The sequence below is a fragment of the Aristolochia californica genome, unplaced genomic scaffold, assembly GCF_029961685.1.
Source record: "Aristolochia californica isolate CCGP_79_NKW_82.1479 unplaced genomic scaffold, dmAriCali1.0.hap1 SCAF_2, whole genome shotgun sequence".
NCBI classification, from domain to species: Eukaryota; Viridiplantae; Streptophyta; class Magnoliopsida; order Piperales; family Aristolochiaceae; genus Aristolochia; species Aristolochia californica.
In genome coordinates, this window is record NW_027181881.1 from 6,571,809 (window position 1) to 6,599,767 (window position 27,959).

The 27,959-nt window shown below is 37.8% G+C and overlaps 1 protein-coding gene across 2 annotated transcripts; it reads left to right on the plus strand.

Annotated features, from left to right (window-relative positions):
• LOC137956521 (uncharacterized) lies at positions 1–27,135 on the plus strand. 2 transcript variants are annotated; one of them, XM_068804053.1, is made up of 11 exons: positions 1–309; positions 410–457; positions 1,677–1,853; positions 2,023–2,089; positions 3,203–3,267; positions 4,224–4,302; positions 14,130–14,245; positions 14,376–14,455; positions 25,341–25,410; positions 26,095–26,172; positions 26,667–27,135. In XM_068804053.1, exons 1-11 carry the CDS (start codon positions 97–99, stop codon positions 26,727–26,729), a joined length of 1,056 nt encoding a protein of 351 aa, XP_068660154.1. In that variant the 5' UTR covers positions 1–96; the 3' UTR covers positions 26,730–27,135. The 2 variants fall into 2 exon arrangements, with proteins under 2 accessions (XP_068660154.1, XP_068660155.1); XM_068804054.1 differs by having other exon boundaries at positions 26,691–27,135.
• The last annotated feature ends 824 nt before the right edge of the window (positions 27,136–27,959 follow it).

Consider the following 27,959-nt stretch of genomic DNA (forward strand, 5'->3'; position numbering starts at 1 on the left):
TTTCCTGGTAAATCGGTTTTTCCCGGCTACATCGCATTAAACCCTTTGGCGCGTAGAGGGTTTAACGTTGGGGCCGGTTGAGACATCAGACTCATCATGATTACGAGAGGCAACGAAACGGAAGGAAGAGAGATGGGGAAGAGGAGGCGCGAAGCCGAGAGTGAACAGGAGGGCATGAATGGAGGTGTCCGTAATGGCGAGAAGAAGAAGAAGAAGAGAAAAGGGAAGAAGTTTGATAAACCTACAGTCAGTATTGCTGTTGCGGGATCTATCATCGATAACGCACAATCTCACGATCTCGCCACGCGTGTACATAAATTACTGTGCTCTTTCTATATGTCATTCAATTGAAAATCATGCATATTGTTAGCTTTGGAGTTTTATCTTTTTTCCTGTATGTCTGCCTCAGTTGGCTGGTCAGATTGCGAGGGCGGCCACCATTTTCCGAATCGACGAGGTCAGCTGTTCTCTTATTATTGTTTCAGCTGTTTGTCTTAAACTTTTCGGTTTGATACTTTTGTATGTTGGTCTGGTTACTGAAAGGCATCAGAGCTCGACTATAGCCGTCTCTTAAACCAGAGTTTTTTTAGTACAATGTTAGGGCAGCCAGTGTTGAAGGACAGTGATCCTTCTTTACTACTGCTTCTCCTATTGCAGTGGGTGTAGCTCGCAACGGCCATTTTAGCTGAGACATTCTACTGAGTACATGCGTCTTGTTAATGCACACGGTATTGACTTGAGATAGTTCTGACGTTGCTGTTGTCATTTTATCTACAAATTCAAAGATACATATATATTTTTCTCATTTGGAGCAAATATCAATACATATCGGTCTGCTCATATTCAAAGAGATTTAAAACCTTTTATTAGAAATGGTGCCAAATTGAAGACACTTTTCAAAAATGTTTGAAATCTCCCTTTACTACTATTGGATAATGACACTGCTTTTGACCCTTTTATATGGATTGCTGTTGCACTTCTTGAAGGTGCTTAAATTCTTCCTTTTTTTGGGATACAAAATGAGCTAAAATGGGAGCAAAAAGCATTTTAAAGAAGGATAATCCTCAGAAATGTTGGTGTTACAAGTTTCCTTTTTCAACCTGGGTAATTTTCCAAATTTCCAAGAGAGTCCAGTTTAGAAATTGTTTGTCCAAATTAATTGTCAGATACGGTCTTGAGACTTATTTTTTTTCTTTTTTGAGTGAAGTGGTTTATATGGTCTTGAGGCTTCTTTGTATCTTGTATCTTTTTCTCCTCTTTCTTAATGATACTCTCTTTATCTTTAAAAAGGGTTTCTTCGATGTCATTTTTTTGCTATTTCGTTGCTGGCAAGCTGCTTTCTATATTACCAGCCTTGACTGAATTTTGTGATTCTGGATGCTGGCCATCCATAGTGGCCAACTAGATGCACGTTCCTGATGACGTTCATCTCATGGTGGAGATAGAAGATGGTAATGACATGAGATCTATGATTGTAATTCTTTCAGAATATCTTTTCATTTCTCAAGCTTATCTATGGTTGTCTTTTTCAGATATTAGAATGGTAAACTTGTATTTACTGGATTTGTATTAAATGTACATGATGATATCAAGTGTCAATCGGAGTAAGATGGTTTGATGCTTCTATTCTCTTAAAACAAAAAAAATTCTAAATAGAAAATTCATTGTATAAGCAGGTGGTGGTATTTGACAATAAAGGTTCATCTTCACAAAATTTTGGTGTTATGGAAACAGAGGACATGGATAGAAATGACAGTGGTGCAACATTTCTTGTGAGAATTTTGAACTATCTTGAGACACCACAGTATTTACGGCGGAGCCTCTTTCCGAAGCATAATGACTTAAGATTTGTAGTAAGATGTTTTCCTTTCTTCTTCTAAAAATGGCTGTATACCCAACAAAGAAGTTTACTTTTATTTTGATTGATTAGAATAAATTTTATATGCTGATCATCAAATGGAAATTGTCTAATTTTTGTTTAGTTATTTTTGTTCCACACTGATTTTCTCCCCTCATGTTCAGGGTCTTTTGCCCCCACTTGATGCTCCTCACCATCTGCGCAAACATGAATGGGCTCCCTATCGTGAAGGTCAGCTTTGATAAATGTCTGAGCTAGGCTGAGTTGATGTTAGTTTTTGGTAGAATGGTGATTTTTTGACTGTAGATAAAGCTTAAATGCAAGTTTTAGGCTATTCAGTCGGCACTAGTGCCTATTTAGATTAACTTTGTACTTCGGTAGGCTTTTCGAATCTTTTAATGTTTCATTAGCTATTGTCATTTTGTCTTTCATTCACAATAGGTATGAATCCCTCAATTTGGGCTGCTCTGCCATTCAAAAGATTTGCAAAGAAAAAGTTTTTACTTCTCTATGGACCACACTATGCCTTATTTCTTTGGTGCCTTTTTCATAAATTTATTTTTTGCATCACTTATTGCATCAATATCAGGTACCAAACGGTGTTTTGGAAATCCAATATATATTGGTAACTCGAAAGCACTGATCTTTCCCTACCTATTTGCCGTCTCAAGCTTTGTCACTTTTTACCGCTATTCCTTTATTTATTAGCCAATTGCTGGATTAGGCCACCTCTTATGGATTATCACTCAATTTTGTGAACCATCTTAGTTATTGACCCACTAGGGTGACCATGTTGGGTTCAAGCAGTGAGACCAGCCAATTTGAGTTGGATTCTTTTAGAGTAAAATTTACCAGACCTTTTAGTTTTCATTTTACCTCAAGTATTTTTGCTGCACTGTATCTCTTACATCTTAATAGGTTTTTTTATTTATGCTGATTGATAGACTGGCAATAAGTAGAGGAAGTTTGCCTGACTATAAGCCTAGCCCTATAGTTTTTGATGTCTAGAGCTCTGGATTGCTGGACCATGTCAAGGAGTGATGCTAGTAATGAGTTCACCTGGGAAAAGTGTAAACACGGTTATTAGAGCCCAACCCGACCTGTGCCTAGGAATTTCTGGATTATTTGGTGAGTCCTTCTGTAACAAGACTAGGTTGATTGGGCTTTGAGGGGTTGGGTTTGAGTGGGTTGACAAGCTGAACCAAATACTAAAACTTCTGTTGTGCTTAAGGATTCGGAACTCAGTGTCCATTCTATGTTTTATCTTATCATCACTTATGAAAAGAAGATCTAGCTTTTGAGAATGCTGGTGGTGAATGATGCTGATTCGCTATGTTAACACAGGTGTAACATTGAATGAGAGACCATCAAATTCATCAGGAACACTAGTTGATGTTGGGTTATCTAAGGTCTGAACTTTGTCTTATCCCTTATCTGCTTGATATAGAGTCTGCACATTTTTGCTTATGAATGCAGTTTTTATAATTCAACTTATAGCAGTTTATTTGTTTATTTTGTTTTTGAAACAACCAATGGCTATAATCATCTTATTATGATAGTCATTCCCAGCATTAGAAAGGATTTAAAAGAAATTTAAAGAGACTGTGATTGGTTCAATTATCTCGATATTCCGCATGAGCTTGCAGTCTTTTCTGCTAGCTATGTATGATGAATTATCTTGCAGTCTTTTGCTAGCTATGTATGATGAATTATTATTTTCTTTGCTGCCACTTGGATATTATTTCTTCTTTCCATATTAATAAGCACTTCAAAGAAGTAGAATGGAGTTTTGATATAAAATTTCTGCTCTTGTTAGTAAGTGCATTTAGGTGTCTAAAATATAAATAAATTTGCATGCATTTAAGACCGTATGGAGTGCTTTTAAATAGTTTTTGATAGGACGAAATAATATCATTGACTGTGAACAAAGTTCTCCTGAAATACAGCAATTTGGCTGATTCCGTAAGTAGCAGTATCTTGTAGAACTCCATTTAAGACATTTAGTTCATTTGTTCAACAATCTAGTGACCATAAAGAGACTTTTTTGGTATTGTCTTGAGTTCGACTGTTGTAGTTTATAATTGTATCTGCTATTTGTCGGAGGTATTCATGCATCCTGTGCCAATTGCTTGTTATTTTGATGTCTCAAGAAATTGTTGCTAGGCTGAGACTCTTATATGTTATTGATAAAATTTCCTGTTCTTCAGTGTGGAGCAAAATCCTAAATTCTGATTTACTCTTTTATTATTAATGTCCATTTAAAAAAAATATTTATTATTCTATATAAACTGTTACTTATAGAGAAGAAGCTCTGTTGCTACTTATCTATTTTCTTGTATGTTAATCCTGGAATAGACTGGTGCAGAATGTTGCTGTTGAGGAAGTAATGGAACCTGATCTTCGGGTAACTGTTGCTATGGGTACTGCACGCCACTTAGAATCAGGTAAATGGTGCTTGGTGTACTTCCTCCATAGCCTTACATACACTCACCTAAAAAAATGCTTTGTGTTGCTTCACATGTTGTTTTTGTTTTTTTGAAAAAATGTGTAAATATTTCATCTGCATACAGTTACATTAATGGTTGGGATTCGATGCAAAGGGAGCATGATTTTTACTTTTTATGGCGTCTTTGTGCACCTCCAAAGATAAAATTCTTCATGTGGAGCACTTGCCAGAGTAAGATTCTCACGGAAGATGTGCTTAGTAGAATGGGCCACCCATTTATCAACCCCCTCTGTCCTTTCTGCAGCACTGAAGCTGAAACCGCCATTCATATTCTTCTACATTGCTCCTTCTCATGGAATGTGTGGACCTCTGTTCTATGCAAGTTGGGGCTGCAATTCTATATATCAGCTGATCTAATCTCCTTCAGCAAGTCGATCGTTGGCTTTCCCTTTCCTGGTCTCGAAAAAGTGATGATCTCCGCTTGTGCCTTTTTCGTACCGTGGGGGCTTTGGAATGAACGCAACCGAAGGCGGTTCGATGCTAAAAGTGAATCAGAAGTAAGAGTAGTGGATAGGGTGTCGGGGCAAATATCCACTTGGCTTCTAACTAAGAAGTCTTTTTCGTCTTTCAAAGGAACCTCTATCCGTGATAACTAGAGTATTTTGGCAGGGATACACTTTGGGATCAAGACTCCAACAATGTAGGAGTGGACCCCCCTGGAAGTTGGTTACCTAAAGTTGAATTTTGATGGCTCTTCTCTTGACAATCTAGGGATCGTTGGTTTTGGGGGAGTTATTTCGGATCCATTTGGCAATCGATGTTTCTCTTATGCCGGCCCGTTAGGCATTTTTGATTCAATGTCCCCTGAGCTATATGGTCTCCTCAATGGGCTTCGCATTTTCAGAGACAATTGCAGTGGTCCCATTTACATTGAAGGAGACTCGAAGGTGGTCATTGGATGGTGCGAGCGTGCTTCCCCTCCACCGTGGCGCCATTGGGACATCTTTCGGTAGATTGTAGATATTACCTCACTCCTCTCTTGTATTTGGTCTCACATTCCGAGATTTGCAAATTTGGTTGCAGATGTGCCAGCCGAGCAGGGAGCGTCCCTGCAATCTCTTGTTGTGAGGGATTTGCTCTCTCTTCCTTTGTAATTTTCTCTTGTTAATATAAATACATCTTTATAAAAAAAGAAAAAATGTGTAAATAGACTATAAAAGAGAAGAACAAGTACAAACAAACCTAGATCGGAGGGCCTTCCTCCACAATAAGGTGTTAGAGTGAAATGCCCGCCTTAGTATGGCGTCTCTGTGCACCTCCAAAGATAAAATTCTTCATGTGGAGCGCTTGCCAAAGTAAGATTCTCACAAGTGATGCGCTTAGTAGAAGGGGCCACCCAGCTATTAACCCCCTTTGTCCTCTATGCAGCATTGAAGCGAAACTGCCAGTCATATTCTCCTCCATTGCCCCTTTGCATGGTATGTGTGGACCTCTGTTCTAGGCAAAATGGGGTTGCAATTCTGCATATCAACTGATCTGATCTCTTTCAGCAAGTCGATAGTTGGCTTACCCCTCTTGGGTCTTGGAAAAATGTTGTTATCTGCTTGTGCCTGTTTCATACCATGAGGGCTATGGAAGAACGTAACCGAAGGAGGTTCGAGGCTAAAAGTGAATCGGAGGTAAGAGTAGTAGACAGGGTGTCGGGGCAAATATCTTCTTGGCTCATAACCAAGAAGGCTTTTTCCTCCTTCAAAGGAACCTCTATTCGGGAAAATTGGAATATCTAGGATGGTCCCCGGTCCCCCCCCTTTTGGGGATCACTCCACTCTTGTATTTGGTCTCACATTCCGAGATCTGCAAATTTGGTTGCAGATGTGCTAGCTAAGCAGGGAGCGTCCATACAATCTCTGGTTGTGAGGGAGCTATTCCTTCTTCCTTTGTAAATTTTATTGTTTATATATAAATACATCTTTATAAAAAAAAAAAGTGATTGGCAGAGCGAGGAATGTGCTTCTAATTATAATTCAAATGAGAAATTAAATTACATATTTCCGAGTACATATCCCAGTGACGCCACGGGGGGCTGATGGATTTTGCACACTAGTAGATGACCACCTTTGAGTCGCCTTCTATGTAGAGTGGACCCGAGGGTTGATTTGAATTTTTTTTAATTCCGTTTAGTAGTCCCAAAAGTTCAGCTATTGTGGAATCTGAGTTTCCAAGGGGGCTCACAAAAGAGAAGAGGAGATCTCCGTTTGTATTGTGTATAATTCCTCCGTAGCCGGCAGGACTAGGGCAACCAAGAGTACTCCCATCAAAGTTAAGTTTGAAATGGCCCAGTGGTGGGGAGGCCCAAATAGCCATGATCGAGGGGGCGAGAGGACTGAGAGAGCCCAACAACGAGCTGCTAATTTTCTCTAAAGTTTGTGCTACTAAAGTTTTTGAATTCTTTTCTGTTTAGGAGCCAAATAGATACTTGGCCCAAAATTTAATCAATCAGAACTTCTGCGGAGGATTTGAATTTGAATTTCCTCCTGTTTCTTTCTTTCCATAGTTCCCATAGGATATGACCAATACAACATGATATAATCAACCTTCACATGTTGTTATTGGCACCTAAAACAATATTGTTTCCAAATACGCTCTGGTTGAGGGCTTTTCTTTGGCATTTCTCAACATTTATCATGGCCTAATATGCTTTAAAAGTTAATCTTCTTAATGAGAGAGAGAAAAAAATTAGGTTAAAAGAAGGCTAGGATTAGAAGAAGTGGGAGGAGAAGAGAGATGTTTGAGTGAAAGTGGGAGAGAAGAGATTAGAGTAGATGTCCACTGTTTCTCATTAAATAATCTTAAGTGAAAAAAAGTTACATGACAGAAATACCCCTTTGCTCCCATTTTTTTTGGTGGCTAACTTTATTTCAGCAATGAGAGAAGTACATGAATGGATCTTGATTAGCTTATGTAGCATTAATTCTCTTCTATACCATGGCTGAAGTTGAAAGTGCTTGATTAATTCCCAATTAAAAAACCCATATAAATATCATTGGAAACATGAATGACATAACAAGGTCTAAATGAATCTATACACAAACTAATCAAAGATTAACAACCACCTCTGACCCTCTATAATAATGGGGAAGAAAATTAAATTATACAGTTTTAGACCATGTTTCTTAACTTAGCTAGTCTACTCCTAACCTGTTTTAGCTTCTCCGCTGTGTCCCTTTGTCGTGTCCTTTGTCTTTTTTGAAGGATAAGAAGAAAGAGTAAAGAGGAAAAGGAAAGAAATAAGAGGAGAAGAGGGGAAAGAGAGAGAAAAGGAGGAAGAAAGAGGAAGTAGGAGTAAGGAAGAAGAAAGATGAAAGAAGAAAGGCCCCTTGTCGCCCCTTACACCCAAGAAATGGGATTCTAGTATTGGAAATAACTAAAAGCACTTTAGGCAAAGGAAAATTACATAAATTAAGTCAGTACTTGTAATACTCCCCCTTGAGTTGAAGCATACATATCGGACGTGTGTAGCCAGGTACAAAGCAAGTCAAACCATTTTCTAGTTAAAGCTGTGGTGAAAAATTTCTCAATTGATCTTTGGAGTGCACATAAGGAGTAATAATGTTTCCACACTCATAAAAGTATCTTGAATGAAGTGGCAATGTGTGCACATAAGGAGTAACAATCTTCCCATTCATAAAAGCATCTTGAATGACGTGGCAATCTTTGTTCAATATGCTTGTCTTTTCCTGAATTATGCATTGCTTGCAATAAAGATAGTGGCTTGGTTGTCACACCCTATTGCCATAAGTATAAAGGGAATCTAAACTCTGTTAGAAGCAACTTAACCCACATCATGGAACAAGCAATATGTGCGTTTTCCTGATACTCTACCTCGACACTTGACCTAACTACCATGGTCTATTTCTTACTTTTTCGTGCACGGAATTACCCTCAACAAATATATAATAACAACTAGTGGACTGTCTAGCATTGTCTGCTTTAGAAAAACTGATGATATTCAAATGCTGTGAGAGGTTTACAATACTCCCTTTGTAGGTGATCTTTTAAGATATCTTAAAAAAATCTAATGGATTGGATCTAGGTGAAAATTTTCAGAATTCTCCATGAATCTACTAACTACACTAACAACATACATATCTGGTTGAGGAACTGTGACATATATACGCTGACTAACTGAGTGATAATAATGATTTATCTTTCAGTACAAGGCTGTATTCATCATGTAGTTATGAATTTTCATCCATGAGTGTGTCTACAAGAATGATACCAAGTAATCCAATTTTATTCAATAATCTGATATATATTTTCTTTAAGATAAACCCATGACATGTTTTTTTTTTTTTTGATAATTTTTTTCTTTTTATTATTTATTTTATTTTATTTTGAGAAAAAAACCCTTGACATGTTTGCTTCAAGCAGATTCAATTTTGAGGAATATTTCAAGAGGTCCTTTGGTTTGAAAACACTGATGTTGTTTTCAGGCTGGCTTTCATTTTGTTATTCTTTGTAATTTTTCTCCATGCTCAATGAAATTCTTCATCATTCTAAAAAAAAATGCTTTAAGTAGGTCCTGATGCCCTCAATTCCTTGTATCTCATAATTTGAAATAACAATGTCATCTACATATATTATTGGTATTTTGTGCTAGTTTTTCTCTTTAGGATAAAGACCAAATGATGAAAGTGGCTTTGAGGAAACCCAAAATCCATTACAACCTCTCAAAACTTTATAAACCATTCTCCGAGATTTTGTTTGAAGCTATATGCAGCCTTCCTTTGGTGACTTACCATACCCGATTCCCCCTTAACAACAAACTTAGGAGGTTGCTCCATATATACCTTAGTAATATTGCATAAAAAAGAAACATTTTTTTACATCAAGCCTATACGGGGGCCATCCCAAATTGACCCTAAGATAAAAGAGAATACACATTGAACTTAACCATGCTGTGAGTGAGAAAAGTTTTAAAATAATCTACCCTATAACTTTGTACATACCCTTTGGCAACTAACTTGGTTTTATAGATTCAACTGATCCATCACAATTGTGTTTAATTATATAACACCTATTGGCATCCGACTACTACCTCTACTCTATTTAGTGGATGACAAAATGTTCATGTGTTCAGTCAAGAAATGAGAAATAGAAGAATGAGAGAAGAGAGGAAGGAGAAAAAGGAGAGAGGAGAGTTGGAAGAGAGCCTGAGAAGAGCTCTTGTTGGGGTTCTGAATTCGACCCATAGTCCTTCTTATTCACTTAAGTGAGATTAAGGGACAATTAAACATTTGCCCCTCTACACTTAACTCCTTATAACTACCCATTTGCACCTCTAAACAACATAAAAAATGGACCATAGACATATAAACATTTTGAAACATGATAGTACTCACAATGAAATATGCAAACCATGTAAAAAGTCCAAATTGCCTGTTGTACTACATTTTAACACTATCCCTCAAGTTAGAGCATAAATGTCTAGAAGCCCCAATTTGTTACAAAATGCCCCAAATTCACTTTTACTCAATGCTTTAGTAAACATATCACCAACTTGATTACTAGACCTAACATAGGGAGTAACAACTTCTTTCCACATTACTGCATCTTGAATAAAGTGATAGTAAATTTTTATATGTTTGGTCATTTCATGAAAAATTGGATTGCCTAGAATGAAAATAGTTGCTTGGATATTACAATACATGGTCACAGGTTCAAGGACCTGCAGGTTTAACTCTTGAAGAACCGATCTCACCTACATCAACTCACTTATAGTATGAGTCAAAGCTCTATACTCAATTTCTACACTATAACGGACAACTACATTCTGCTTCTTGGTCTTCTAACTTACTAAATCTCCTCCTACTGGCACACAATAGCCAATAGTGGATTTTCTATCAAGTTTAAAGCCAACATAATCTGCATCTGAAAAAGCTTCTATCTTCAAATGACCATGAGATTTAAAGAACAACCTTTCTAGATGACCCTTTTAAATATCTTAATATTCTTCGTGTAGCCTCTAAATGTACCTAGCACGGATTTTGTATGAATTGACTTACCACACTTATAGAAAAGGATATACTAGGATGAGTGACTGTGGCATGAATCAATTTTCCAACTAATGTGTGATACACTATTTTTTCCATGAGTTTATCATTACTTTTATCATGAAGATCATTGCCAACTTCCATGGGTGTCTCTACAAGCTTTGAACTTAACAAACTATACTTCTATAACATACTTCTTTTGTGTTAATACAATTCTTGTCTTGTTTTTTACAACTTCTATTCAAAGGAAGTATTTTAAGGAGCTCAGGTTTTTGGTGTAGAAATATTTAGTAAGGTGCTCCTTTACTTGTTCAATGCCTTTTGTATCACTTCCTGATAAAACAATATCATCATCATAAATAAGTAGTACGACAATCCATGATGATCGCTTCGTAGTAAAAAGAGAGTAATCACAGTGGCTTCGAGAGAACCCAAAAGACATGACTACCTGATTGAACTTCTCGAACCATGCCCTAGGACTCTGTTTAAGTCCATAAATTATTTTCTTTAGTTTGCACACTTTTCTATCCTCCCCCTAAGCAACATACTCAGGAGGTTGCTCCATATAGATCTCTTCTGCTAAATTGCCATATAAGAAGCATTTTTAATGTTTAATTGAAATAGTGGCCAACACTCATTAACTGTAATAGACACAAGGATATGGACTAAAGTCAACCTGGCTATAGGTGAGAATGTTTCAAAAACATCATTATCGTAGGTTTAAGTATACCCCTTTGCAACCAACTAAGCTATATATGTTTCAATAGAACCATTTGCTCTGTATTTAATGGTGTATACCCAACACATCCCACAATTGTAGCACCTGGAGGCGCATCATACAAACTCCATGTACCTCTATTACGTAATGCTTCCATCTCAACATCCATAGTATGCTTCTACTGAGGAGACACGAGAGTATACTGCATATAAGAGGGAATGATACATAAAGACAAAGACAACAAATTGTTTGTATCGGGTAAACATAATTGGACAACGGATGTCGAGTGGACATACATACACCCTTACGCATTGCAATAGGAAGATGTAAATCAATTGCCTCAGGATCTTTAGGTGAAGAAGATCCTGAAACAGACGAGAGAAAGAACTGTGGTTTGTTGCTGAGTGGCATGCCTTCGTTGATATACCTGCAAGGGCTTTTCTACAGTATGGAGGAGAGTGGTGGTCAAAGGAAAGTGAGTTGGGTAAAGAGGTGAAATGTCGATGGGCCATGGGTTTGGGTAGTATGAGAAGGGTCTAGAGGATATGAAGTGGAATATGGTGGCTGAGGATAAGAGGGTAGGGATGGGGTGCTGGGAATATTAGGAAGAGAAGTTATAGGTAGGATTAGTGGTGGGGGAGAAGATAATATAATAACATTAGATCTGCTTGAAGCTTTATGGTCCATGCCTTGACGAGGAGGGGAAGATGGTCTTATAATTCTCTCTTCCAAATAAGTTTAAAACATGGTGGTTAATTGCTGTACTTGTCATTTCAAAAAAAAAAAAAATTGCTGTACTTGTCCTTCCAAATTTGAGATTTCATTACTCAAGTTTTCTTGGTTGGAGACTTGGGCAGCAACTGCCTCTTGTTGTAATTGTAGCTCCATACATCTTGTATTGACTATATTGATGATAGAGGCCTCAATGAATGTTTCAACAGGACTGACCGTTATGGCTTCGGATGGTGATATCTCACAAAATATACCTTTGAATTCTAAATTTTTTTTTTTCTCTGTAAAGTAGACCCAAAGATCTTTAATTTGGTATATACATTGATATGTAAAGTCTTCACCTTGAATCGTTTGTGGTTGTTTGATTTTCTTATTCAACAGCATGGCCTTACTTGACTCTGCTTGGGATATCTCTTTATACAGAGATCAGATTGACTGGAAATTTGTTGCTTCAGAAACTAGACTTGAATAGTTTTCATTCTAAGTATAATATTGCCACATAAGATATGCTTATTGTGAAGGCGATGATCTATAAACCATTAGGTCTGTGGTTTGGCCGAACTGATTTTCTATTCGGTTAATGGTTGAGATGGGGAAGATCCCAGAGACGGATTGATTTAATACCAATTTGATAAGAACCCACTGTGAAGGCCCTTATTTTTTCATAAAATTGCAAAGAAGAGTTTAAAGAGAGAGGTTAAGAAGGTTAGAATAAGAGAAAAGAGAAAAAGAGAGGAGTAAAGTAGAGGAAGAGAGGGAGATAGAGAGAGAGCTAGAAGGAAAAGAGTAAAGAAGAGAGGAGAAAAAAAGGAGGGGTGCTAGGGCATGAATTTGAGAGGGAGAGAAGAGCAAGTGAGAGTTGGAAAAAGGCTTGACTGATCTCGCTGCCAACATCCCTATTTATAGCCTTATTTGGGAAACTTTTTAATCAATTAGGATTACATAACTCAATGAAAATATTCTAGGGAATTGAAAGGATTAGATCAATGTGGGAGGGATTCTAGGAATTGAAAGATTAAATCAATTAAAGCTAAAGCTAACTTAGTAGGATCTTATCTTATCAAGAAGAGGGGAGATTTGCCTTTCTTGCTCTCATGTCCCACGCCCCTTGGCCATTTTCCCTTTTTGCCTTTATGCTCCATGCACCATGGGCATTTTTCCTTTCTTGCCCTTCATACCCCTCGCCCCTTGGGTTCTATCATATTACCAAACCACAGGCTAAGCAGCAAAGGGAAGCACAAAGATTCAAACACACTTAATCAGACGGTAATGCTCATCGACCCATGTAGACTTTAACAGAAAAAGGAGGCAACTTAAAGAGAAAAACTTAGAGAGAAAAACTTAAAGAGAAAAACATGAGGTAAAGTAAAAACACCTGTCTTACTAGCAGTTCCCGCAAATTTTCACAGCTGACACTAACAAGCTCGGCTGAAGGCAGTGGGACATACAAAGGGATAAAGATACCCTTATACCATCAACCAATCAGCTTGATGCATGGACTAATGAGTAAAGTACATGGGGCAAACCTGTACACTATAGCTATGGTCTACCTCATGTAAATTTTAATCAGCTTTTGAAGGTAGGAGAGAGGACTTTGAAAGCCACACTTCACAAGGCCTTAGGCCTGCTCTATACCATGAAAGTTGAAGTTAAAGAAAGAGAGAAGAAAATTGGGCTGACAGAAGGCTACAAGTAGAAGCAGGTGGGAGGAGAAGGCTTAAGAACTTGAAGGGAGATGAAGAGAGGTGTTTGAGTGAAAGTGGGAGAGAAGAGAATTGGGTTAGGGGCCACCTTCTTAATAAGCTTTATCTAAGGAACAAATTACATGACAGAAATACCCCTATGCCCCCTTACACATAAGGAAACAGGATTCTAGCTTAGAAGAACGACCAGAAAATCTCTAGGTACAGAAAAATTACATAATTATTTTTAGCATGTTTTTTTTTTAAGAGTATTTTTAGCATGTTTTTTCAAACATTGCTCTTGAAATTACTCGAAACACTAAAATAACTCTTTGATTTGTATAAAATAGATGCATATGGTAGGTGATACATCAAATCAGAACATACCATCAACTTTTTGCTGTCTTATGGTGGCATCATTTGCTAGAGCCACTTTTTGGAGTTGCACAAATATTTGATCGTACCCCTTTTTTCATTGGGCAAAGAACTCATATGATGCATCTATGGAATGGTGTTAGGGTTTATAAAGGTTTCATCAGCTATGAATTGTTTCAGTTCCCCAAAAAGGAACACTGTGTCTTAGTTCTGCTATCTATTTGACCATCTTTCTAATGGTAGTTTACTGCTTTGGACTGTGTAGACTCTATGTTAAGGGTAGTCAGCTCTTCAGAACCTAAAGAAATGGGATTATATTGGGGGTACAAAGTGCGCTATGCCCCTGATATTAGTTCAGTATTCAAGGATTGCCTTTATGAGGTATGGATTATGGCAACATTACCTTTCACTCATTTAAGCTGCATCTGTTCATTTACTTACTCGTTTAAGCTCCAAACTTCACCAAAAAGAAGCTTCATATTCCTTTTGACTTACTGATTTCTTTGTGAAGGGTGGGTATGACCATACCATTGGAACGTCAGAGCATGGTGTCATCATTGATTCATCAGAGCTGATGATGCCAACATTTAGGTACTTTTCATGTATTTCTACAAGCTCACTTCCAAGAATATTATATTGTTTCTTCTTCGTTCAAGCACTGAACAAAAAGTTTTTCAACTTGATCAAGGGTTCAGTCTGCAGTTCAATATTAAGACAAGCTGCTACCAACCTTAAAGTTGTGGGTTCAAGTCCTATTTGGCCTTTTTAAGTAGAGAGAACCACAATTCTTTGAACCAACATTACAACAGTGGATTTAGCAATTAGTAGGGAAGCACTGTTTCTTTAAACACCATCCTCTCGACATTCGTCTAACAACCTGCTAACCCTTAGCTTCTTCTTTGTGTGGATGTTCTAAGACATGAATGATTTATAGACTGCCCTATGTGAAGAGTTAAGACATGAATGATTTATACTGCCATATGTGAAGAGTTTCTTGGGTGAATCCCTCTAGATTAACCAGTAATCTTGCTAGAGGCAGGACTGATCTTTTAGTTCTGTATGTACATGTCCTCTTGTTTCTGAGCACCCATCTATTTTTATTTTTTATTTTTCTGAGAAAGGCTCTATTACATTGAAAGCTCTTAAAACAGCGGAAAATAGGTAGGAGAAGATGAAGAAGAGAAAGGAAGAACGGGAGATGAAAAGTGGTGTGAGAAAGGCTGCTCGATTAGGGGAAAAGATTAACCGGCAATCTTCTCTATTAACATACGTGAGAAGGACTAAAAAGACAGAAATGCCCCTCTGCTACATTCTTATATAATACACTTAAAACAGAGTAGAAATAGAAAAGAAAAAGACCAGATATTAAGATACTCTTGTAGGCAAGTTCCTAACAAGATACCTGGCCACTAAGAGAGAATTACATAGATAAAAGTACCAAAGTCCTCCTATACCATATTTTCTAACATTCCCTCTCAAGTTAGAGCATAAATATCTTAACAACTCCAGCTTGTTATAAAGCATTATATGCTTTCGTCTCCCCAGGGGTTTAGTGAAGATGTCTCCTAGTTGTTCAGATGATCAGACATGAATATAATAGCCTATTGTCAAATTTCATTACCATAGGCTCCTTAACTAGGAAACCCATTTCCACCAGAACAGATTTTATCCACATGAGTTTACTAACTATATGTGCCATGACTCTATTCTGACTCTGCACTTGATCTAGCTACAACACTTTGTTTTTTACTTCTCCAACTCACTAAATTTCTTCCACTTAACAAAAATATCTAGTTCTAAATCTTTTGTCTGATTTTCACCTAGCATAGTCAATATCAAAATATCCCATAACATCAACATTACCATGTGATTTATACCACAATCCTTTTCTAGGAGATCTTTTCAGATACTTCAAAATTATATGGACAAACTTCTAAATGTACTTTGCATGGGGATTCCATGAATCGACTAATCACTCCTACAAAGAAAATGTCAATAACTGGAAGATTCTGGACACTCTCCTGGGGAAGATGGGATTTGGGGAAAAATGGCGCTTCTGGATCCAAAGCTGCATCTCCTCTGCAAGCTACTCCGTCCTTCTCAACGAAACAATTTGTGCGTATTTTAAGGCAACCAGGGGAATCAAATAGGGAGACCCCCTCTCCCCCTTGCTCTTCAACGCGGTAACAGAATATCTATCCTCCTTGATCTACTCGACCAAGAACATGGGGTGGCTCCTCCCCACGATAGATTGCACATCCTTTGATATTCCGATTCTCTAGTTTGCGGATGATACTATTTGTTAAGGAATAGTCCCACATGGATTAGTGAGTACAAAGATTTTGAGTTTATTAGTTGGGAAAGAGGTTTCCTAAGTTGGCTAGTCATGTTAGGATAGGGCCTTGGACCCAATTTAACATGGTATCAGAGCAGGTACTCATATGTGGGTCTGCACATAAGAACTATCTACTTGGAGAGCCACAAAAGAGGGCCTACACTTAAAAAGCTATCCACTTGTAGAGCCACAAAAGAGAGCCTATACCTAAACTGCCTACTCCTAAATTATCCACTTGTAAAGCCACAAAAGAGGGTCTACACGTGAGGAGTGTTAAGGAATAGTCCCACATGGATTAGTGAGTACAAAGATCTTGAGTTTATTAGTTGGGAAAGAGGTTTCCTAAGTTGGCTAGTCATTTTGGGATAAGGCCTTGGACCCAATTTAACACTATTTGCTTTGGGGTAGGTACTATGGATCAGATCAGAAAATTGCGTGCCGTGCTGGGATTATTTGAATTGACTTCCTGTCCGAACAAAAATTGGGAAAAAACCAATCTTCTTGGCTATCACATTGGGCTTCGGGATATGGTGGACTACCTGGGATGCTCTGTGGGAAATATGCCAGCTACATATCTTGGGCTCCCACTTTTTGATTCTCGACCTTGGGTGTCACTATGGTCCCCCCACATTGAGAAATTTGAAAAGAGGCTAGCCACTTGGAGGGGTAAACTCTTATCAACAATGGGGTGTCTCACTCTCCTCAAGTCTTGTTTGGTTGGGCTGCCAAATTATCTCTTATCATTCATGCACTGTTCGGCCTCCGTTTGCTCCACAATTGATGCTTTACGTCGACGATTTCTATGGAGAGGTTTAGAAGACACCTTCAGATACCATTTGGTTTGTTGGAAGGATATTTGCATGCCTCATAATAGAGGAGGATTGGGTGAACAAAGCTCTTATGCTCAAATGGATTTGGAATTTCAACAACGAGCATAACAGTTTATAGAGGAATATGGTGAAATTCTACCTTCAGTTTTCGGGTGCCTGGTGGAGAGAGGGTGGCGCCGTTCGCCTCCTATCCCCGATATGGAAATCAATTTTCAAACTCTTTCCAGTATTTAGATATGCTACCTCGTTTCACACGGGCAATGGAAGGACCCTTCTCTTCTAGTCGGATAAATGGTGTGACCCCCGATCCCTCTTGGAGGACTTCCTAGGGCTGCATAGGGTGGCCAGTGACCCCTCTTGCTCTGCGGCTGATTCATGGAGTGATCACTCGTGGAGTCTCCCGTTCCGCCGGGGATTAAATGATGAGGAATTGTTGGCTTTTTGCTCGCTCCTTACCAGACTCAGCAGTACTATTATCTGGGAGCACTTAGATGATAAGTTGATTTGGAAACCTAGTAATAATGGCCAATTCACTGTCACTTCGGCTTACTCTCATATCAGAAAGCAAGACTACAATATTCATGAGCACAAGGTGAATCTGGCTTGGAAACTCTCAATGCCAAACAAAATCAAATTTTTCGTGTGGTCAACCATCAAAGACCAGATTCTTACTTCAGACAACCTCCATAGAAGAGGCTTCACCTCCCCTAATCTTTCTTGTCCCCTTTGCAGTGAGTGCGAAGAGACAATCCAGTATGTCCTCTTGCACTGTGGATTTTCGTGGCAAGTTTGGATGAAGATTTTTTAGAAAATTAGGCTCCAAGTGGGGCTACATCAGGACCTCTTTGGCAGCCTTGAGATGGTTCGAGGGATTCTCCTTCCTCGGTTGGGCAAGTTAATACTTTCGGCCTGTCTTGCGCATGTTTCATTTTGCATTTGGCTCGAGCAGAATAACCGGAAATTCAACTCCAAAGCTAGCACCCCGGACAACACAACTTCTCATGCAGTTGGTCTCATCTCGAGCTGGCTTCATATAAGAAAGGATTTTGCCACTCTATCGTGAGTCTCCCTTCGGGAAAATTGGAATTTGATCGCTAATATGTCAGGCCCCAATAAAATTCCGAGTATGGCTATCTGGGATCCACAACCCCCTCCCTCTTGCGACTGCATTAAATTGAATTTTGATGGTAGTGCTATTGGATGTCCTACGCCAGTTAGAGTAGGGGTGTGTTTAGAGGTCACAATGGAGACCCTATTCTTTCTTATGCTGATCTGGTGGGCATTACCAATTCTAATACTACTGAAGTTAGTGCTCTGTTGTTCGGCCTCCAAATCTTCAGGGATCGTCTCCATGGCAAGTTAATTATTGAAGGTGACTCAAAGACGGCTATTAGTTTGTGTTCCAAAGACATCTTCCTCCCTTGGCGCCATTGGCCCATCACTAATAGTATTGTTGACATTGTATCTTCTACTCATTGTAATTGGAATCTCATTCCTAGATCAGCCAACTCTTTAGCTGATAAATTGGCAAAATTCGGAACTTCCCAGCAATCTCTCATTGTTTGGGAAGGCTTCCCTCCTTTGTAAATTGCTCTTTTGAGCTTTTGTCTTAATAAAAATCAGCATCATTTAAAAAAAGAAAAGAAAATGTCAAGTCTTGTAAATATAACATACAATAACTTTCCAATAGTACTTCTATGTTGTGTTTTATCCTGAAGTTCAAGGCTCGTGTCATCACGAAGAGTATGATATATTTGTGTAGGTGTCTCTACAAGAAAAGCACCTAACAATCCAAACTCCTCTAACATGTCCATCACATACTTCCTCTGAGATAAAGCAACCCCTTTATGACTTCGGCCTACTTCAACACTAAGAATATATTTCAACTACCCCAAATTCTTCATCTAAAAATGTCTTGCCAAATACTGTTTCACCTCCTGAATACCCTTACAATCCTTCCCATATATAACAATGCTGTCTACATACACAATTGGAATCACAAAACCAGATTGTCTCCATAGCACAAATATAGAATGGTCACAATGACTCGTAGTAAAACCAAACTCCATGACCACTTGGTTAAAAATTTTAAACCATGCTATGGGGCTTTGCTTTAAGACCATAAATAGTTTTTTGTAACCGGCATACCGTCCCTATCTCCCCCTGAGCAACATACCCTAGGAGGTTGCTCCATATATACCTCTTCTTTCAAATTGCTATACAAAAATGCGTTCTTAATGTCAAGCTGAATAATGGCCACCCTTTATTTAAAGCTACAAAGATCAAAACTCGAATAAATGTAAGCCTAGCAGCTGGAGAAAATGCCTCGAAAACATTAATACCAAATATTTGAGTGTACCCCCGAACCACCAATCGAGTCTCGTATCTTTCAATACTTCCATCCGCATTATACTTAATGGTATATACCCAATGGCACCCTAAAACAATGGCACTAGTAGGAAGATCACAAAGAATCCAACTCCCCCTAGACACCAAAACAATGATATCCTCATCCATAGCTTGTTTTAACTGAGGCGAAGATAAAACATCTTGCATTGCATGAGGTATAGAATATGTAAATTAGGACATAGGAAATTTATCAAAAAAGACATAGGAAACGATCAATAAGAAGGTGATAAGGAATCAAATGATACATATTTTTATATGGGATGAGAAGTACATGATCTTTTAACTTTTCAAAGTCCAATAGGCAGATCTAAATCAGAGGTGGGAGGATTTGCAAGCAAGTAAGATAATGGTTGGTCCAAAGAAGGGGGCTCAGAAATCTGAACATCATGTGAGGGAGCACTCTCTGTGGCTGGTGGTAATGTGCATAGTTGGCGATTGTATACTCGAAGTGGTTTGAGGACAGTGTCAAAGACTTTTGAGACAAGAGCATCCATAATAGCTATAGGGAGTGGATTGTCCAACTGAGACTTAGATTGAGAAGAAGGATGATTGGAATACTAGATATATGGAGTATTTTCAAAGAATGTCATATTTGCAAATATATGTGTATTTTCAAAGAATGTCATATTTGCTGCAAATGATTCAAAAGAGAGCAGGCCTACATGTGAGGGGGAGTGTTAAGAAATAGTCCCACATGGATTAGTAGATACAAAAATCTTGAGTTTATTAGTTGGGAAAAAAAGTTTCCTAAGTGGCTAGTCACCTTGGATCCAACTTCACATGGTATCAAAGCAGGTACTTATATGTGGGCTTCCACCCAAATTATCCTCGTGTAGAGCCACAAAAAAAGAGGGCCTACACGTGAGGGGAGTGTTAAGGAATTGTCCTACATAGATTAGTGAGTACAAAGATCTTGAGTTTATTAGTTGGGAAAGAGGTTTCCTAAGTGGGCTAGTCATTTTGGGATAGGGCCTTGGACCCAATTTAACAATGTCTTACGACTTATGTGATCATAACATTTATATCCTTTTTAACGACGAGAATACCCTAGAAAAACACACTTGATAGCACGAGGAGATAATTTATCAATGGAATTATGAAACAAGTCAACAAAACATGTACAACTAAACACTCTAGGTTGTACATCAAAAACCTTAGAATGAGTTTTCAACACCCGCATAGGAACATTGTGATGTAAGACAAATGTGACATTCAATTTATCAAAAAACATGATGTTGAAACTACATCACCCCAAAATTATTTAGGAACATTCAATTGAAACAGTAAGGTACGTGCAACTTCTAGAAAATGTTTATTTTTCCGTTCTGCAACCCTATTTTATTGTGGGGTACTGACACATGAAGTTTGATGATTAATTCCATGATTTTTACTCAAAAAAAATCCATGATTTTCACAAAATGAAGCAAAATTGTGATTCAAAAATTCAAGATCATTATATGTACGAAAAATATGAATGGAAGCACCAAATTGATTTTTTATTTCAGAAAAGAACTTAAGAATACATCAAATACTTCTGACTTTTCCTTTAAAAGGTACCCTCAAGTAACCTTGCTGAAATCATCAATAAATGAGACAATGTTTAAAACCAAACAAACTAGGATTCTGACATGCCCCCCCATATTTGAATGGACTAACTTGAATATTCTAGAACTATGACTAGGACTTGCTGGAAAATTAGCTCTGTGGTGCTTCTGTAGTTGACATGATTCACACTCGAAAGAAAGATCAGCTGGCAAAGAAGGAAAAGATTGATGAAGCTTGACTGGTGATGGATGTCCCAAATGCAAATGCCATAGGTATGAAGATGTATGAGTTGCACATGCCACCGCCTTTGGAATCCATACATCTAGAAAATAGAGCCTACCTTTCTCATGTCTGAAACCAATCGTCTTTTTCATATACGAATCTTGAAAAAACACGAGGTAGGAAAAAGGTTGCAAATAATTGAGAGATTTAGTAATATTGCTCATGGAGAAAAGATGGGAAATTGGAGAACAAGTAAAATAGTCGTCAAGGATATATGAGGAGTGCATTTCAAAAAAAAAAAAAAAAAAGGATATATGAGGAGTAGAATGGACGGTGCCCTCCCTTTGAAGTGGGGAGGTGGAACCATCAGCTAATGTAACGGTATAGCGGTGTATATTCACGATAGCTAAGACCAAGAATTCCAGAAGCATTGATAGCTTTCGGGAACCGTTGTCGGGTACGATTGGACTTAGGAGTAATAGAGAGGAAACATGTGGGCATACCTAACATATGTGTAGATGCTCCTGATCAATGATCCAAGAGAGAGAATGGGACACACTCAGTGCATTAATACTTGTGTTTGTCATGATGGCACTTGCATTGGAAGAAGGGTCAACTTCTTTTGGAGTAGAGGATGTGGGGGTGAAGGTCAAATGACCTAGCTTCTATAGCAACTGCTAAATTTCATCTTGTGGATCATTATAGGTTGTAGTCTCTCTCCCATTTGAGTTAGAATTTGCCCATGCTGGTTTACCAAACTTCTCCCAGCATCAATCTGAAAAATGGTTTCTTCGACCACAGTGAATACATTTTCTATCTCTTCGTCCACGACCTCGAGCGGAAGAGTCGCTTCCATGACCTCTACCTTTCTTCCACAACCATGGGAGGACTCAAATCTGTTCTGGGAATGATTTAGATTTAGATCGGTTGCATCGACAGTCTTAGTATCTTTCTCACTTTTAGGAACCACTGCACCTTTTGTACAAACTACATGGTTAGAAGCTTGCTTAATAGCTGACATTACCATCATTTGCAAACAATTGAGCTTGAATCGCATCATAAATAGAGCCACCTAAATCTGATTTTTTTTCTTTTCGAAGTTTATCAGTATCAGTGTTAAATGGATGAAAGACACTTATCTCCTACACAACCCTTCACATTTTAGTAAAATAATCAGTAACTGAGCGATCACCTCTTTGCATACTAAAATATTTCACATACAATTCATGCACTTTTGACAAATTGCTTTCTTAAGATAGAATAGATGCGAGTGTAGTCCACGTAGCTTTAGAGGTTTGACAACTCATAACTTGATCACTAACTTTGGGCCCCATGCTACTTACTAACCTAGTAATAATTTGATTATCTTTAACCTCCCAATTCTCAGTTATCGGGTCAGGATGATCTTTCTTAAAGTATTTTGCCTTTCTTTTTGCCTCAAAAACATCGATATAAATCTGGAGCAATTTACATAATTCTGTCCATTTAGTTTCATGGAAGTAATCTGAATTGAATGAGACGCTTTACTTTCCGAACCCTCAATTGGTTTAATAGGAGCAACAGTTTTTGCAAAATCAACCATTATTTTTTTTTGAAGGAAGGTGTGTAAAATATCCAATAAATCAGGAGAATCAGCCATTATAATGCTCAACAATACCAAACACGACTTCTACTCAATGCTGGAGTAGCAAACTCAGCAAGGAAAACCTTATTTCCTTCTTAACTCACCTACGCACATCAAGTGGGTCCCTCATACTACAAATTAGGGCAAAAAATCAAATCCACATGCCTTCTAGCAATTCTTGTCTTCTCAAAGCTATACAAGAAGACTTTAATCCAAATATTCAGCAAGTAAACCAATCAAAACATGAGCCAATTCGAGATTTTAGGGTTGATGCAAGCACAAGGATGATATCATTGGCTGTATTTCAGGGTAGAACTCAGAAACTAACCTTCTTTGGGTAGTAACAGCATGATACATAACTCAATGAGCAATAGTAACCATTAACCTGATGGTTATGGCTGGAAAAGTGGGAAAGATCTAACCTTTATTAACTCAGCAGGATAAATTTCGAAGAAAAACTTTTTTGGAGAGATTGAATCTTAAGAAAAAAAGAAAAACTCTGCACAGAGGAACTTCCAAGCCGGAACTACTACTCTGATCCCATGTTAAAACAGAGGAAAAATAGATAGGAGAAGATGAAGAGAGGAAAATGAGGAGATGAAAAGAAGCATGAGAAAGGATGCTCGATTAGGGGAAAAGATCGACCCCTAATCTTCTCTATTAACTTAAGTGAGGACTAAAAAGACAGTAATGCCCCTCTCCTACATGCATATATAATACACCTAAAACAAAGCAGAAAAAGAAAAAAAAAGACCAGATATTAAGATACTCTTTAGGCTAGTTCCTAACAAGATACCTGGCCACTCAGAGACAGAATTACATAGGTAGAAGTACCAAAAAAACCCTGTACCATATTATCTAATAAAAGCCAAAATGCGAAAAGTATATCAAGGAGGGGAGTCCCTTACAATAAAAAATTGGAGGGAAAGCCCCTCTTTAGCTAATGAGTAGGCAAACCATTTGCCAATCTAGATACATAGGTCCAAGAAACTACGATGAAAGAGAGGTCGAGAATCTCATGAAAACAAGTCCAATGGAGGGTGATGTCATCTTTCGAGAACACCAAGTAATGACACTTGGAATCTCCTTGCACATGCAGACAACCATGAAAGCGATCATGAAAGAGCCTTAGTGCATGATGAAGCCCTTGTAACTCTGCTGATGTTGAACCAGAAATACCTAAGGGGCCCGTATAAGAAGTCAACACCTCCCCATCAGAATTCTTAAAGATCTGAATCATCTTCTTTGTTCGGTACTTTTTATTAGTGGCATCCTGTAATCGTAAGGAATTGGTCCCTTGTTCTCTTAATAAAATCATCGATCATGGAGAAAAAATAAGAGTATGTAGGTCAATGATTTGAATTTTTGTAGATGACTTCACAAATTGAGAGGTTGTGCCATGTATGAGCTGGATTTGCAAATCTTCATAATCAGGGTCAAAGGCTTTCGGCTAACAAGAGTGAACTGCCTTAGCAGAGGCCACTGTTTGGTGAGCTTGTATTTTTTGTAACACCCGAGAGTGTCTTATCATGATTTTTATTAATCTGTTAATAGGTAGGCTGTCTTTTTCAGAAGCTTTCCATTTGGGCTTAAGGAGCATTTGTCTCCCAGGAAAAGTTGTTTTTAAATGCTCTTGTTAGCAAAGATATGTCATAGTCATTCACACATTCCATAAAAAAAAAAAGATATGTCATAGTCATGTCCCCTCAGCCTTGAGTGCTTTAGCTAAAATGCACATATTGCACCATCTTTCATGTCTACATGTTTGCATGTACAGGTGCCTGCTGTTTAAAGGATGTGCTTATGTATCATCCAATAAAGAAAAAAGGGTTTGCTGTTCAACAATTAGACCTAGCTCCTGTCTAGCTACACAAGGAGGCTTGGAGTGTAGCCTCATGTAGAACATGCAGGCGTGCAGTGTAACCTTACGGAGAGCATAAGACCATTTTTTACTAGATGAAATGATACCAAGAGAAGAAAATAAAATGAATTGCAATATCTTGTTTTCATGTGTATTTGTGATTCACTTCTTTTTGCAGAAGGTTCTATTAAGGAATAGTCCCACATGGATTAGTGAAAACAAATATTTTGAGTTTATTAGTTGAAAAAAGGTTTCTTAAGATGGCTAATTATTTTGGGATAGGCCTTGGACCCAACTTCACATGGTATCAGAGCAGGTACTCGTATGTGGGCTTCCACCCAAATTATCCACATGTAAAGAGCCCATAGGGCCTACACGTTAGGGGGAGTGTTAAGGAATAGTTTCACATGGATTAGTGAAAACAAATATGTTGAGTTTATTAGTTGGAAAAAAGGTTTTCTAAGATGGCTAGTCATTTTGGGATGGGCTTTGGACCCAACTTCACAGGTTCATTGCCGCAGTTTTATCTAGAAAATTTCTTGTTTGAATGTCTGTGTCTTAACAAAATCCTACTCAAAGTTTGCCTCATTCTGTGGTGCTCTTTAATTGTATTCTGATTTGTCTAACGTTTATGTTTGTTCAATCCTCAGGCACCTATTGATTGCTTTTGGTGGACTTGCTGGTCTTGAAGAGAGTTTTGAAGAAGATAGTACTTTAAAGGTATTTGGTGTAAGAATTTTTTTGTTGATAGAGAAAAAGATCTTTCTTTTAGTTAGACTCTTGCTCTTAGAATGTGATTCTCTGGGTTTTGTAAATTCTTTAAGATTTTCTCTATTTTTTTAAAGATATCATAGATGTATTTCTGAATGTTTTCGTAAATTAATGGAGTTAAGTGGATTCATTTACAATTTTGGAAAGATTTTGTGGACTTTAATGGCAAATCTGTCCTTTTTCAGTTTCTCTAGGCCTGCTTTTGGGTTAGCTAGAAGGACTTCACCAGCTGCATAAAGCTTTGACTAAGCTGATTTCTTCCTAGTTAACCAATTGAGCCCATTTTATTTGCTAGTTTTTTACTCCTATTTGTTAAAACCAGAAACTCAGGATGTGCTTAATTTGGTTGCCTGAATTATTATTGACAAGCTAAAGTTTGATTTAGTATGTCTCATATGGATCAGGATCTTGATTTAAAAGTATCAATATAGAAAAAATTTAATCCATCCTATTTTTTTGGTACTTCCACTTACTGTTGGCATGAGTATCACATCTGACCTATTTCTAGCACAAAGAGTAAAGAAACATTCGTACAAAATTAAAGCAAAGTGAATATCAACAAAATATTACTTTCATCAATTAAATAAATGGTTGCCCTTTTAGTAAATTTGATGAATCTTGTTACCTTAATAGGGAAAGGATGTGCGAGATGTCTTTAGCTCTTATATGAATACGTGTCCTCATCAAGGGAGTAGAACAATTCGAACCGAGGTATCCATTTATGCTAGCTTTTGTGGCAAAATAACTCTTTGAAGCTTTATATGTTGTGCTTATGGTGAAGTTTTCCTTCGTCTATTTCTTTTATACTTTAGCATGATAGAATTCTCTTGTGGTTGGGATGTGTACTGCAGAGCATGGGTTCTGCTAAGAACTGAAAATCTAAAAGAAATGTCAGCAGTTGGATGCTACTAGGTGTATCCTGTATGAGTTTCTTTCAATGCAAATATCAGTTCCGTCACATTCAACTGGTCAAACCAGATGAATGGATCATCCATAGAAAGGGGTATTTTGGGCGATGTGTTGTCCCTATGGTACTATTGCATAGGCTGCTGCATCCGCGCCATATGTCTGATGCAGCCTACATTATTCATATGGAGCTTTGGTCCAAGAAACCCTTACGCGTGTTTTTCGGGGTCAGCGCTTTATTCACGAACCCATCTTTGTTTTTTAAATTGTATGTGATGCTTGCTACTTAAAATGTGCAGGAGGCTATCCTCATATCTCTACAGTACTTTCAGGAACCAATTAAGCGATCCCTGCAGAGATAACCAGAAGCATAGAAGCCTATTAGTTGCCTTGTAAAAACCACTCACTTTCTATGAGCTGCCAATTAAATTATACCAAAGGCCAAGATCTGCAGATGCTTTTAATTCTCTTCGAGTGCTTCCAACTATATCGCAGGTACCATGATTTGAAGATACGAAGATCTGTCAATTGTTTTGTGTGGGAATTTCTGCAGGGAATAGAGTTTAGTCTAATTTCTTTTGCATGCTTGATGTTCATATTCCTGTATGTGTCCAAGCTATTTCAAGATCTTGGGATTATTATGCTTTTTCTCTCCTTGCTACCCTTAATAGGTATCTCTGAGGGTTTCTTGAACCAGAATTTCTTGTTGGTTGAGACTGAACAAATAATTTGATCTCTTGCAACTCACCGTAAATGTCCTTTATTTATACGATGATTAATCTACTTCGTTGACCGTCTCAGTCTTTAACTTCATCTCCTATAATGCCTTCCTCTTTGCAAAATATGTTCGATACCAAGGAGATGGTTTTGAATGCTTGCACCTTCTTCATTTCTAGCTTGCTCATTTTCACACTTGTGAATTAGAAAATGAGTTAGAATCCACCCACGAGCGAGGTAACTTTCATTGTTGATTCTGCTCTAATAAATCGCATCAACTACATATACTCTCAGACCTAGTTTTTCACCTTTCTTGAAGCAACTCATCAGTACTTGTTGCTCACAAAATTGGCAACGTGGTAAATTTGCCAGGTTTACAAAGATGATTTGACTCTTCAGTCGTCACCTCTTGAGTTTTACATGGTTAAATCCAATACTCAAGTATAGATCTTAATTTGGGACATTTAAATTGCTCTAAGCACTCAATTTCATATGTTCAAACTACCACAATCTCAGCAAACCAAATGCTGAATATTTTGTAGCAGAGTGATCTATCATTTTTTACATACTTGGCTGGATTTTGGTTTAGCCATGTTGATCGATCATGATTTATAATATCTACTTTCAGCATTTGTATGAATAATCATACCCAAGGAGGTTGATTGATCATGCAGTATCAGCCAGCCTATTAGCATATGCTATGATGGATCATACTAATAGAGGTTGATCAATCATACTTTATTTTGAAGGTTTATTGTACCCATGTTAGTTTGCATTGTATACCATTAAGTTCTAAGCATGACAAAAGTCAAAACTAAACGAATGAAAAGTCTCAAAGCATTTAACTAAGCTTGAAATACATGGTTTTGGAAATT